Here is a 14,105-nt window from a genome sequence, read left to right as displayed (position 1 = left end):
AGGGGCCTAGCCCAAACCATGAAAAACAGCCCCTTATTCCTTCTCCACCAAACTTTACAGTTGGCACTATGCATTGGGCCAGGTAGCGTTTCGCTTGGCATCCACAAAGCCCAGATTCGTCCATCGGACTGCCAGATGGTGAAGCGTGATTGATCACTCCAGAGAATGCGTTTCCAATGCTTGTGTTGACGTTGCTTCCAGAGGCAGTTTGGAACTCGATAGTGAGTGTTGTAACTGAGGACAGATGATTTTTACGTGCTTCAGCACTCGGCGGTCCCGTTCTGTGAGATGTTTTCTCTGATACCGCACGGCAAGTGATACCGGAGCGGACCAAAAGGCTCCTCAACAGCTTCTACCCCCAAGCCATTAGACTGCTGAACAATTCATAAAAATCATCACCGGACAATTTACATTGACACCCCCCCACCCCCACCCCCCCCGAACACTGCTGTTACTCGCTGTTTGTTTGTTACCTATGCATAGTCACTTTGCCCCCACCTACATGTACAGATTACCTCAACTAGCCTGTACCCCTGCACACTGACTCGGTATTGGTGCTCCCTGTATATAGCCTCGTTATTGTTATTCTTATTGTGTTACTTTTTATTTTAGCCTACTTGGTAAATATTTTCTTCTTCTTGAACTGCACTGTTGGTTAAGGGCTTGTAAGTAAGCATTTCACTGTAAAGTCTACACTTGTGTTCGGCGCATGTGGCAAATAAAGTTGATTTGATTTGATATGTGCGGCTCTACCAGGGCAGAAATTTGACCAACTGACTTGTTGAAAAGGTGGGATCCTATGACGGTGTCACATTGAAAGTCACTGAGCTCTTCAGCATGGGACATTCTACTGCCAATGTTTGTCTATTGAGATTGCATGGTGCTCGATTTTATAAACCTGTCAGCAACAGGTGTGTCTGAAATAGCCGAATAAACTAATTTGAAGGGCTGTCCACATGCTTTTGGCCATGTAGTGGATCATGCAGGTTCTTTGTTTAAAGAAAGAAAGCTTTCACTAGCTGTTCAAAAAGCCTTCGTCGGTCGTACTCTGCCACAGGTTGTTATGGCGCCCGCGTGGAAGACATATTTGTTGTTCTTCTGAGGGATAGTTGGCAGCGTGTTTTAGAGTGGAGCTGGATCCTGAGTATACAGTATAAAGACAACACCTCATAAGTCTCCAGCCGGGTTGGGTCACATCAAGTTTATCATGTTATGCTGTGTCATTTTCTGTGATTTACACTTGCCTCTAAAGACTTCTATTTTAGGGCTCTGAACTGCTGCTCTGGCCTGAGAGTACCATCCAAAACACTGGGAGGCAGGTGCTGAACCTTGCCCTATTTAAAGCAGTAAAGGAAGAGAAGTAAAAGAACCGACCAATGGATCCAACCAATGGATCTAGTGCACTGGAGCCTTTATTTTATTGAACCTTTGTTCAACCAAATGAATCTCGTTGAGATAAAAATCTATTTCTCAAGAGAGACCTGGACCAAGACAGCAGCATCAACACAACAGTTTCAGACAAACAGACACATGACATCAACATAAAAAGCACATGATATATCAATCAATATAAAAAGCAGCATTTCAGTAAAGAACATATACACGACACAAGTCAGAAAACAATACTTCAAAAGACAGTTATGCAGGTCGAATAGGTCATATGAAACAGATATAATGACTGGTATCACTGTGAATGGTTTCTGTTTGTGAGGGTGATGGTAGAAACATTGAGGGTAACTTTTACCATGGCTTCAAATTGTACCAATAAAACCTAGAGATGATAATGTAAGAGGATATGATGCCATGAAGGGCAAATATGATGTGAAACGCTAGACTCACTGGTATTGCTGAATCGCCAGATCGACTTTTACTACATTCACTTAAAGCAATAGCTTTTAAGGATATGGTGAAGGTATAAAGTTATCACCCATGATATAGGTGCTAGGGATTTACTTTCTGCCATATTGCCTGTTTGTCCTGCTATTTGTCTCGGTTCTGTGTCAGCATGTCTGGGATGAGGGAGATATTTATGGGGGAGGTAGATATGAATGCAAAATTGTTATATAGTTTAGTGCTTGCAATAACTACTAAGTACTGGTATGTAGAGCCTCATGATACCGCATAAGTCATCAACCATAAATCATAAACTCATTACTCTACTAACTCTGAACTTCCTCCACTCCATTCAGCTACAGTCAAATTGTAACAAGTGTCATGTGAAAAAGTGAGATGTATCATGTCCATATGGCCACACTGTAACAAGAAAGGCTGCTTCCGGACTACTCCTCAGACTCGGCAACATTTCCAAGGGAAAGAATTGACATGTTCCTTACAGCCCTGCATGTATGACAGTGGACTCCCCAGCTGAACATCCCACTCAATACAGTGGAGAGGGAGAGAGACAGAGACAGAGAGACAGAGAGACAGAGAAAGAGAGAGACAGAGAGACAGAGAGAGAGAGAGAGAGAGAGAGAGAGCGAGCAGCAAGCCAAGCCAAGCTATGCCAGGGCCTGAAAGGAAACATTAAGGCCTGACAACCTTGGAGTACATCAAATGTAAACCAAACTACCGGCGGCCCGGAAACCTTATCTAGCCCGTCAATTAGGAGAAGCCCAGTTGGCCGCACCGAGGTGTGCCCACAGACGTAATGCCGACGTAAATGGGGCTCTTATCTGGGAGTAACAAAACTGGAGGGGGTGTCTTGACACAGATAGCACAGCTACAGAGTGGTACTCTCCCTATCTCTTTTGCTGTCTCTGTCTCGCTCTCTCCGTACATTCAGCACGGGGGAAGCAGAAGCTTCCAAGTACATTCTCTCTCCCTCTCTTTCTCGGTTGGCTTGACCTCCAAGTTGCGAAAGCCAGATGGCGGGAAAGAAGGAAGTTGCAACCGGTTGCAAGGTAATCTCCTACTACCTGAATCTTGAATAAATCAACCCTCTCAATATACCCTCACTATCACGCTGTTATGATTTCTACTGTTGGCTTCTGGGTAGCGCTGCCCCCAGCAGTACTCCCCGATTCCCTTGTTTAACATAAGCACCAACGACCTATCTGTATCATGCACAGCTGCAGGGGCCCGCTTCCCAAAACAAACAAGTGGAAAACAGTGAGCCAGACCCACAAACATAAAACACCACACAACAGTTGGGAGCGCTCAGAGGAGAGGAACACGGTGTGATGATTGGAGTGTCCCCTCTTCAATTTCATCTGGGGCCTGTTTGGTTTCGGAGCATGCCTTGCCCATCTAACTTGATTTGATAAAAATAACAAAAAAATAACTTGATTTCAAGATCGGGAGACAAGAGGAAGAGGGCTCAGGGAAGTGATACCCAAGTAGAACAAAGTGCTTCTATCAAATGCACATCACAGCGACAGCCTTTGGGAAGGCGGGCTGCAGACCCTGGGCCCTCTGAAGATTAATGTATTGTCGCTTGAGATCTCCTCCGAACAGCGCAACGTAAACGTCTCCAACTGTGATGATGTATGGATTAATAAAGGCACACTAAGTGAACGACGGGCCTGCCGGGGCCACAGACACACAGAACCATTATAGTGTCTGTTGGCAGCAGGGCAGCTTATGGAACATTCACACAAGTGACTCCATGTGGACTCAGCTGGTTTCATTTCATTTCTCCACTTTTCCCCTAATAGGCTTTTCTTTTTACTCCATCTTGATACTCACACAAGACAAGGACTCAACTAAGTGAATCTTCTGTGCAAAATGAAACACCTGCAAAGTTGACTAACAGCTGTCCCTGGTATACTCTAGTGTTCTCTGACAACCCTAATACAAGATGTGTGGTTGACTATACCCCTCACACATGCTGAGGAACTCAGGGCTGTACTTATGTCTGTCCATAGATTAAGGAGGGCTTCAACTGCGGAACATATTACTATGTATCAGTGGGTTGGGACATGTGCATGCAACTAACTGACCTGCCACAGTGTGTGTGTCCTCCATGCATGTCCTCCCTGCTGCTCAATGTGTTATGGTTCTCAGTCTTTATGACTAATTGGATTAAGAGGGGTGGTTTGTTTGTCTGTTTGCTAACCGCCCCAGACTGTAATCACCAGACAGACCGACTGGTCAATGGCTCCAGTCTCCTCCAGTCTCTGTGTGACACAAACAGCACGTTGGTTGTGATGCTCGTTTTTCACTATGACCATGTTTTCTTCCATTGAAAAGGGCCTCATGACAAACGGAACAATAACGGAAACAATAACACCAGCATCCACCACTTCCACCCTGGTGAGACCAAAATATGTGCCGCCCGCCTAATTTGAGCCAGCTGTGTTCTGACTGGAGGGAATTAAAACATGGCCATAAACAAGTCCCATTGCCAATGGGAGTACAGACACTCAGGGAAAATATGTGGTGCTGGCTGGTGATATCACCCACATATTATGTGTTAAGTCATTCCTCTTTAGGAGAGATGCAAAAATGACAACAATGCCATTGGTTAAGAAGGAGGTTTTTTATGGTAATGGGAAATAGTGAACTCATAAAAGTTAGAAAGTCAGAAAATGATGAAGTCAATCGTGTTAGAACAATACCACAGGTGAGAAGGGTTGAATGTAGCGACAACTCAATGGACTTCTGTGGTGCAACATTTACCACAGAGTTAGCAGAAGTGAACAACAGAACAAAAACATCTGTCTTTTTTCCTATTCTATCCTTCATTTCTACTTGTTGTTTAGCCTACTTTAAATTTCACCCTTGGAATGGTGCAAAGCAATAGTAAATCGGGGACCGTATTAATAAAGCATCTCAGAGTAGGAATGCTGATCTAGTATCAGTTCTGCCTTTTAAATCATAATGAAAAAGATTACATGGACATAGGGGACCTAGATCAGCACTCTGAGAGGCTTTATGAATACGGGCTCAGGTCCAAAGTGCTTTAGGTTAGGGGATCTTACTTGTAGAGGCTGTCGGGCTCCAGGCACTTGAAGACCAGCGAGTAGAGCACAGAATGAGGATGGTCTCCGTTCCTCCGACCTGCCACCACACAGGACGAACCAAGACCTGAGAGCAGGTCGTCCACCAGACTTAACAACTCACCTAGAGGAGATGGAGGGAGGGAGGGAGGGGGAGAGAGAGAGAGAAAAGATGAACAGTATGTAAATTGTGCAGTGTGTGAAGAGATTTAGAATGTGAGAAAGTGAGTGAATAGATGTATGGAGAGGAAGAGAAAGAGACAATCGCAGGGTTAATACACTTACTGTATGTTGATCTGATTGGAAGCCATTTCCTGCGCCTCTTAAATAAAGTGTCAAATATGCCACGAGTATGTTGTTTTGTCTTAACATACATTCTCTATTGTTCTTCAGTGAGACGTTTTACAAAACAAACAAAAGCCAAGCTTGCCTTGGGTCACATGGTGCATGTCTCATCAGAAAATAGACAAGTGCAAAGAAAAGTCATGAATTCAGTTTTTAAGAGGGATATTCTTTCCAACATCGATCCTGCCACTTGACACTTAATTGTGTTCCAAGTCATTCTGAGTTTCACATCGGCTCAGCCCAGAGGGAAAGATTTCTGCAGCACGAACCTTGAGGCAAAATGAAATCAGACTTGTTCTGGCAGCCAGCCCTACATGGTACATTATAGAACCGTAAGAAAACAGGACTTTGTTCCTTTATGATCACATGATACTGTTCAATGATATCTCACTGAACACCTCTGTGTCTCACAAACACCAGTTCACAAGTTGTGAAGTATCTTTCATGTCAATTTACAGGAAAGTAATGACACACTTGTTCATTCAGACATGCACCAAATCGTTTCCAGCGCTCAGAGGGGTGGTGGAAAAAAGAGAGAGCTGTCAAAACAGTTTAAAAGCAACAAAAAAAAAGGTGGGATTTCAAAGACGTAAAGGGGAGCTTCAGCTTATGTCATGTGGGCCAACTTATAAACACAGGGAATATGTCTGGAGGGCGGGGCACAGGGGGATGGTAAGGAGAGGAGGAAAGAAGTGAACGAATGAATGATTTGACATGTTCCCAGAAAGGGGCCTGTGTTTAAGAGGTTTCCCAAACACATTCCTACACTTGGGGTCTCCCTGTGCCAGGTTTACAAGGTTTTCTTTTTCTAAACATGCAATGCAAACTGGACCTAGGCCTCTATTTATTCCCGGGAGAAGAGCCAGAGACTATGTACAGATTAGGTTGTTCTCTGTTGGACCCAAATCCACTTTTGAGAACGATGCTGAAATTACTGGAATTTTCTTTGAATTTTGTTGATCCTCCACTAATATAATTTATGATTTACTTGAATGTTTATGTTACACTTGTGTAAATTCTCTCTTTTGGATTAATTCCAAAAGTTGTAAATTAAAGTGTATATATGAGCAGTCTTTGTACATTCATTGTAAATTAAGTCCAATTACAACATTTATTGTGGAGACCACCAACACACTCAGTAAACAATACATTGATGGTGGAGACCACCAGCACACTCAGTAAACAATACATTTATGGTGGAGACCACCAGGACACTCAGTAAACAATACATTTATGGTGGAGACCACCAGGACACTCAGTAAACAATACATTTATGGTGGAGACCACCAGCACACTCAGTAAACAATACATTTATGGTGGAGACCACCAGGACACTCAGTAAACAATACACTTATGGTGGAGACCACCAGCACACTCAGTAAACAATACATTTATGGTGGAGACCACCAGCACATTCAGTAAACAATACATTTATGGTGGAGACCACCAGCATACTCAGTAAACAATACATTTATGGCGGAGACCACCAGCACACTCAGTAAACAATTCATTTCCAAATCCTTCTTTGAAAAATCCACATCAATCTAACCAAAAATGAAATAAGAGAGCAAGCACATCAACACTAGTTCACAAACGCTATACTTACATATCACAGGCTTCGTCCATAAAGGCCAATATCTTGTTTTATAAGAACACTTGTGAAAAATAACACTTACAATATCACAAACGTCTCTAAGCAGACAGTTATCGGCACACAGTAACTTACTGTCCAAAAACCATGTAAAAGTGTTCATACCGCTTGAACATTTTAAATGGAGGATGGGTATGTGAGGGAAGCCATATTGTCTTAGCAGAGCTGAGCAGTCCCTTCCCACTGGGCAAAAACGTGTTGAATCAACGTTGTTTCCATGTCATTTCAACAAAAATGTCAATGTGATGACTGTATGATGACTTCATCAACTTTTAACTTTAATCTAATGACATGGTGAAATGTTTTGTTGACTTCACGTTGAATTCTTGTAAGTTGAACTGACGTTTGTGCCCAGTGGGTTTAATCCTGGGGTCAAGGCTGCAGCGTCTTCAGAGTGGTGGAGCGGGACTTGAGTCAACATGGTCCTTAAAATAATCAAAATAATAATACATTTAATTTGTATAGCACTTTTCAATACAGCGTTCTCAAAACTCGACATAGATACATATTATGATTCCACTGTTGTGCGGCCTTGCCCCACATACAACCAAGTTGCTGCTGTTGCTCACGATTTATAGAACAGATCTGCTCTTCCTTCACCATACTCCTCTCCTTTGATTCCTTTACATCTTTGTTTTTTTTTTTTTTTTTGTGCTTATTATTAGTTCGTCTCCACTGTTATCATAGGCCACCTGTTTTGGGTTAACCGTTAATTGCGATGTGATGACAAAGTGTCGTTGGGGGCTACCATAAACTGGAAGAACGACTTGGTGATGTTGAATGGGATAGAATGTGTTTTTGAATGTTTTTAGCCTAACTAGAATGTTACATTTTTTATTTTGGTAAAAACATAATAATAATCAAACAGAAAGGCAGGCGTACGGATGCTTTTAAGTTTTACCTTTCCTCACACTTAGCATATTCCAAGGGCCAAGTATGCTAACACTCAAATAATTGGTGGAACAGTAAATTACCCCTGCCAGACTACTTGATCTTTTGCATAAACAATCCCTAATGATGTGTTTAAGATTGACTATTAACCTGATAGAGCTTGCCTCAGAATGCTTTTCAAGTCTGTTTTTCCCCGTTCAATGGCACAACTATGAGAGGAATGCCCCGGACAAGCCAGAAATCTGCTGCTTCATGCAGGCTAAAAGTAGAAAGAGAGCGCAAAAGGAAGGGTGAGGGGTGAGAGGGGGGAGGAGGGAGAGAGAGAGAGAGAGAAAAGTCCGACGTTTTATGTTTCTGGATGTGGTCTATGGAGGAATGATGTCTTTGTATGTTTTGATAATCAGAATAAATCAGGGGCTGATGCGTGACTTGGTGCAGTCTGGGTGCAACCACTTGTGGCTTTGTCGGAGGGGGTATCTGTAATTAGCACATTATCGTGAGTCGCAAATGGCCAGAGACAAACAGCAAGGCTCACGCTCTCATCTCTCAGCCAGCCTGCCCACCCATGGCTGTCCTGTCCACTCACACAATACTGAAACCCTGCAGGGAGAAAGAGCTCACTGCACTGAGGCTAACTGCCACAAACACACACACTCTCACTGGCACGATCACACGTGCACAAACACAGGCAAGTAGGCATGTACACAAACACACACACACACACACACACACACACACACACACACACACACACACACACACACACACACACACACACACACACACACACACACACACACACACACACATTTTCTGTCTGCATCTCACAGGAGCCTAAAGGCAAAGAGAAGGAGGGTAGAATAGAAGGGAAACGTAGACAGGTTGCTTCCCACCATCAGGGCTGTGTTTATGCATGGTTAGGTCAACCAACACAGTATTCAGATGTGTTCACATCAGCTGGTCGTGGCATACTCCACATACCAGATGGTAACATCGTCAGTTCTCTCTGAGGACTTTGCTCTCTAAGTGCTAGTCAAGACCAGAGGTCTATCTTTAGACTCTATCAGCAGACAGCAGAAACAGGAGGACAAGAGAAATAACAGAACAGCAGATATAGTTTTATGACACATTCAAAGTAACTTGACACCCTTCCTTCTTACTACTGGTAGTGAAACACCTCACCAGCTGCAGCCCCTTACCTAGCCTGACATTAAAATTGGCCCATTCAAAAATCCACCTCTCTATCCTCAGTGTTAGCCACTGCCCTGCCTTATGCCCAGCCTCAGCAATGTCCCTATATGCAGCCCCAGCACTGCACACACTGCACAACCCTATACCCAGCCCCAGCCCTAGACCCAGCTCGTAATCCTGCCTAAGACGCAGCCCAGCCTCTCACCCCAGCCTCTTTCTCCATAACCATCTCCAGCCCCCTTTCCTGTACACCCTTTCCCTTCCTGGTTGCTCTCTTGCCTGCCTGTGAGTAGCTAGCCTAGCGCTGGCAGAGGCCTCGTTTACCTTAGCTCACCCCTTTTAGGTAACACCTCAGCCCTGCCAAGCCTAGCTGTGAGCCCACTATACGAGAAAGTACACAGCGCAGCACGAGCACTCTCGCCCGCCTTCATTCATTCAGCGCTGCACAGAGAGGGAGAAGGAGGGATGAAGGAGCAGTGGAGGGGGGTGGGGCTGCCAGCACGGTTACGCACCGCTGCTGCTTTTTATTCCAGTCCTTTGGGGCTCCGTGATGGTGGCACGAAAAGTAGATAGAACCACGCCACACCGCACCGCAAGGGAGGGGGAACCTTGCTTTCCTGCGAGTACACATATCCCCACACACACACTGGCCCTTCTTTGGACACTGTGCTAACAAACCTCCAAATGAGCTTCAACGCCATACAACTCTCCTTCCATAGCCTCCAACTGCCTTTAAATGCTGGTAAAACTAAGTGCATGCTCTTCAACCGATTGCTGCCTGCACCCTCCCACCCGACTAGCATCACTACTCTGGACGGTTCTGACCTAGAATATGTGGACAACTACAAATACCTAGGTGTCGGGTTAGACAGTAAACTCTCCTTCCAGACTCACATTAAGCATCTCCAATCCAAAATTAAATCTAGAATCGGCTTCCTATTTCGCAACAAAGCATCCTTCACTCATGCTGCCAAACATACCCTCGTAAAACTGACTATCCTACCGATCCTTGAATTCGGCGATGTCATTTACAAAATAGCCCCCAACACTCTACTCAGCAAACTGGATGTAGTCTATCACAGTGCCATCCATTTTATTACCAAAGCCCCATATACTACCCACCACCGAGACCTGTATGCTCTCGTTGGCTGGCCCTCACTACATATCCGCCGTCAATCCCACTGGCTACAGGTCATCTATAAGTCTTTGCTAGGTAAAGCCCCGCCTTATCTCAGCTCACTGGTCACCATAGCAACACCCACCTGTAGCAGGTGCTCCAGCAGGTATATCTCACTGGTCATCCCCAAAGCCAACACTTCCTTTGTCCGCCTTTCCTTCCAGTTCTCTGCTGCCAACGACTGGAACAAATTGCAAAAATCTCTGAAGCTGGAGTCTTATATCTACCTCTCTAACTTTAAGCATCAGCTGTCAGAGCAGCTTACTGATCACTGTACCTGTACACAGCCAATCTGTAAATAGCACACCCGACTACCTCATCCCCATATTACTTGCCCTTTTGCACCCCAGTATCTCTACTTGCACATCATCATCTGCACATCTATCACTCCAGTATTAATACTAAATTGTAATTATTTTCGCCTCTAGGGCCTATTTATTGCCTACCTCCCAACATTTGCACACACTGTACATTGATTTTTCTATTTTACTTTTCTTTTCTGTTATTGACTGTACATTTGTTTATGTGTCACTCAGTTTTTTTTTGGTCGCACTGCTTTGCTTTATCTTGGCCAGGTTGCAGTTGTAAATGAGAACTTGTTCTCAACTGGCCTACCTGGTTAAATAAAGGTGAAATAAATAAATTAAAACACACGCAGATGGATACACACTCACACGGAGATGGATACACACTCAAACGTAGATTGATATACACTCAAACGGAGATGGATACACACGTAGATGGGTACACACTCACACTGTGATAGGCGTCGTAAGGATTGGACCAAGGCGCAGTGGGTAAAGTGCTCATCTTCTTAATTTATTAGAAATAACACTTAAACAAAAGAAACAAACAACGAAACAGTCCCATAAGGTGTGACTATACAGAAAATAACCACCCACAAAACACAAGTGAAACAAACCTCAACTAAATATGGCCTCCAATTAGAGACAACAACCAGCTGCCTCTAATTGGAGGTCCTAGCAAAAACCCAACATAGAAATAGAAAACATAGAACCTAAACCAAAAATACCAAAACACACAAAACAAACACCCCCTGCCACGCCCTGACCAAACTACAATGACAAATAACCCCTTTTACTGGTCAGGACGTGACAGTACCCCCCCCAAAGGTGCAGACCCTGAATGCATCTCAAACAATAACCCCACAAAAACAACCCCAAACATAGAGGGTGGCCACCGTCAACGACGGTCCCTGTGCTACAGCCCCCCTTCCCAATCCTCCCACTACGGAGATGGCTCTGGCTCTGGGCGTAGCTCCCGTTCAGAAGACTCTAGGCTGGGGAGCGTTGCTGGAGGCTTCTGGCTGAGGGTCGTCGCTGGAGGCTCCGGGCTGAGGAGCGTCGCTGGAGGCTCAGGGCTGAGGTGCGTCGCTGGAGGCTCAGGGCTGAGGAGCGTCGCTGGAGGCTCAGGGCTGAGGAGCGTCGCTGGAGGCCTCCTGCGTGGAGCTGGGACCGGTCTCCCCGGACTGGGGAGACTTACAGGAGATTGGGTGCACAGAGCGGGCACGGGGCACACTGGGCCGTGGAGGCGCATCGGCGGTCTGGAACTCAGGGCTGGCACACCCCGTCCTGGCTGAGTGGTCAGCGCTGGCACAGGGCGAACTGGGCTGGGCTGGAGAGTGAGGGCTGCTGTCCGTAGAGCAGGCGCAGGGTAAGCTGGACCGAGGATACGCACTGGTGGCCAGATGCGCTGCGCCTGCGCACTTCTCCCTAGCTGCCGGCCAACTCTCGCCCGGCAACGCTGCGGAGCCCTTACTGGCCGCACCGGACTGTGCATGCGTATGGGCGACACCGTGCGCATTTCTGCGTAGCTCGGTGCTCTCCTCGTCACCCACTCCCCACGGTAAGCACGGGGAGTTGGCTCAGGACTCCACCCTGACTCTGCCCAACTCCCCGTGTGTCCGCCCCCAAAAAGAATTTGGGGGCTGCCTCTCGCACTTGCCTTTGGGCCTATACAGAGCCTCATAATAGTGCCGCTCTGCCTTTGCTGCCTCCAGTTCCTCCCTCGGTCGCCAGTACTCCCCAGCCTGCCTCCAGGGTCCCTTTCCGTCTAAGATCTCCTTCCATGTCCACGACTCCAAATATTTCTCCTGCTGCTCCTTCTTCCACTGCTTGGTCCTTTTCTGGTAGGTGGTTCTGTCATATGCGTCGTAAGGATTGGACCAAGGCGCAGCGGGTAAAGTGCTCATCTTCTTAATTTATTAGAAATAACACTTAAACAAAAGAAACAAATGACGAAACAGTCCCATATGGTGCACAGACTATACAGGAAATAACTACCCACAAAAACAAGTGAAACAAACCTCAACTAAATATGGCCTCCAATTAGAGGCAACAACCAGCTGCCTCTAATTGGAGGTCCTAGCAAAAACCCAACATAGAAATAGAAAACTAGATTTAAACATAGAAATAGAAATATAGAACCTAAACCAAAAACTCCAAAACACACAAAACAAACACCCCCTGCCACGCCCTGACCAATCTACAATGACAAATAACCCCTTTTACTGGTCAGGATGTGACACACACACAGATGAATACACACTCAGTGGTTCTTTAAGGGCGTGTGTGTGGGTTACATATTTAGGTCAGGCATTACAGTATGTCTGGGTCATGGACACGGGTGTTATGTGGCCTGCCCGCTAAGACTCACTCAATTCACCCCTGACAATACATACAAATATAACTGCAAATATTGTAGATCATCGCAGCAGCTTGTGGAGATTGTTATTCATTCATTATTTTCAACTAACGCTCGCCTATGGAGGTGCGGATGATGTCAACTCGGTACTGCTTACGCTTTCACCAACTTTCAACAAGTCCAAAACAGAAATAACAAGGCACGGACGATTATCGAACCTGTTAACGTGTAATTCGTGTTTTGGCCCGTGTTGCCAAAACACTGCTTCCACACTCCTGTCACGTCATATAACATTGGATCGGCTTCTGGAGGGGAACTAAACAATATAAAGGCCTTTCTTTCACTAACAGGTATCTGGGTTGAAGAAGTCAACTGTAAGCACAGATCTCAGATTCCCCTCACTGAACACAAATCAGTGTCTGGTTGGGGCAACTTGTTTGGAGCTTTGGGATTGTGTGGCCTCCAGCAGAGCCCTGCTCTGGTCCCTGTCAACCTGGCTGTCAATATCAAGGCAAAACCAGCACAGCTGGCAAAGATTATGCCCCCCAAAACTACCACGGGAGAAGTCATATTGTGTGATCTCCAGTTTCGATGGTGATTAAAACCTCATGGCAAATGTCAGGTGACCTCTCCTTATAGTAAACAGAGAGAGGAACAAATTATTGCCGGGGAACGTGAAGGAGGACAGAGGAAGAGGGAACAGCGAGGCTGCAGCATTTCAGTTCCCCTCACTTCCTGACTCAATCACCTATCCCACCCATTTGAGCTTATTTGGGTGGTGTGTGGTAGCATTGTATTGGGAGGCCATACCTTCTCTTCAGAGAGAATGGCCTGCCTGACATATCGTTTCAATTATACTGTTCGATGCAGGCAGAATTGAATTGCTTTAGCCATTAGCTGCCAAACTAACCCTGATTCAGATGACCATCCTACCCATGCTAGATTATAGAAACATAATTATAGATCTGCAGGTAAGGGTGCTCTCGAGCGGCTAGATGTCCTTTACCATTTGGCCATCAGATTTGCCACCAATGCTCCTTATAGGACACATCACTACACTCTATACTCCTCTGTAAACTGGTAATCTCTGTATACCCGTCGCAAGACCCACTGGTTGATGCTTATTTATAAAACCCTCTTATCTGAGATATCTACTGCAGCCCTCATTCTCCACATACAACACCCGTTATGCCAGTCACATTCTATTAAAGGTCCCCAAAGCACACACATCCCTGGGTCGCTCCTCGTT

At 45.5% G+C, this 14,105-nt stretch overlaps 1 protein-coding gene across 1 annotated transcript in view; it reads right to left on the bottom strand.

Moving 5' to 3' along the window:
* The window catches only part of LOC106565912 (astrotactin-2), a 448,985-nt gene that overhangs the window by 27,216 nt on the left and 407,664 nt on the right, over positions 1 to 14,105 (bottom strand). Inside the window, exon 20 of the mRNA XM_014133602.2 lies at positions 4,920 to 5,061. Coding sequence (XP_013989077.2) covers positions 4,920 to 5,061 — 142 coding nt within the window. The remainder of the gene's footprint in view (positions 1 to 4,919; positions 5,062 to 14,105) is intronic.

Source organism: Salmo salar, chromosome ssa01 (assembly GCF_905237065.1).
Source record: "Salmo salar chromosome ssa01, Ssal_v3.1, whole genome shotgun sequence".
NCBI lineage: Eukaryota > Metazoa > Chordata > Actinopteri > Salmoniformes > Salmonidae > Salmo > Salmo salar.
The sequence above is the reverse complement of the archived record's forward strand: the minus strand, read 5'-3'. Positions and strand labels throughout refer to the sequence as shown.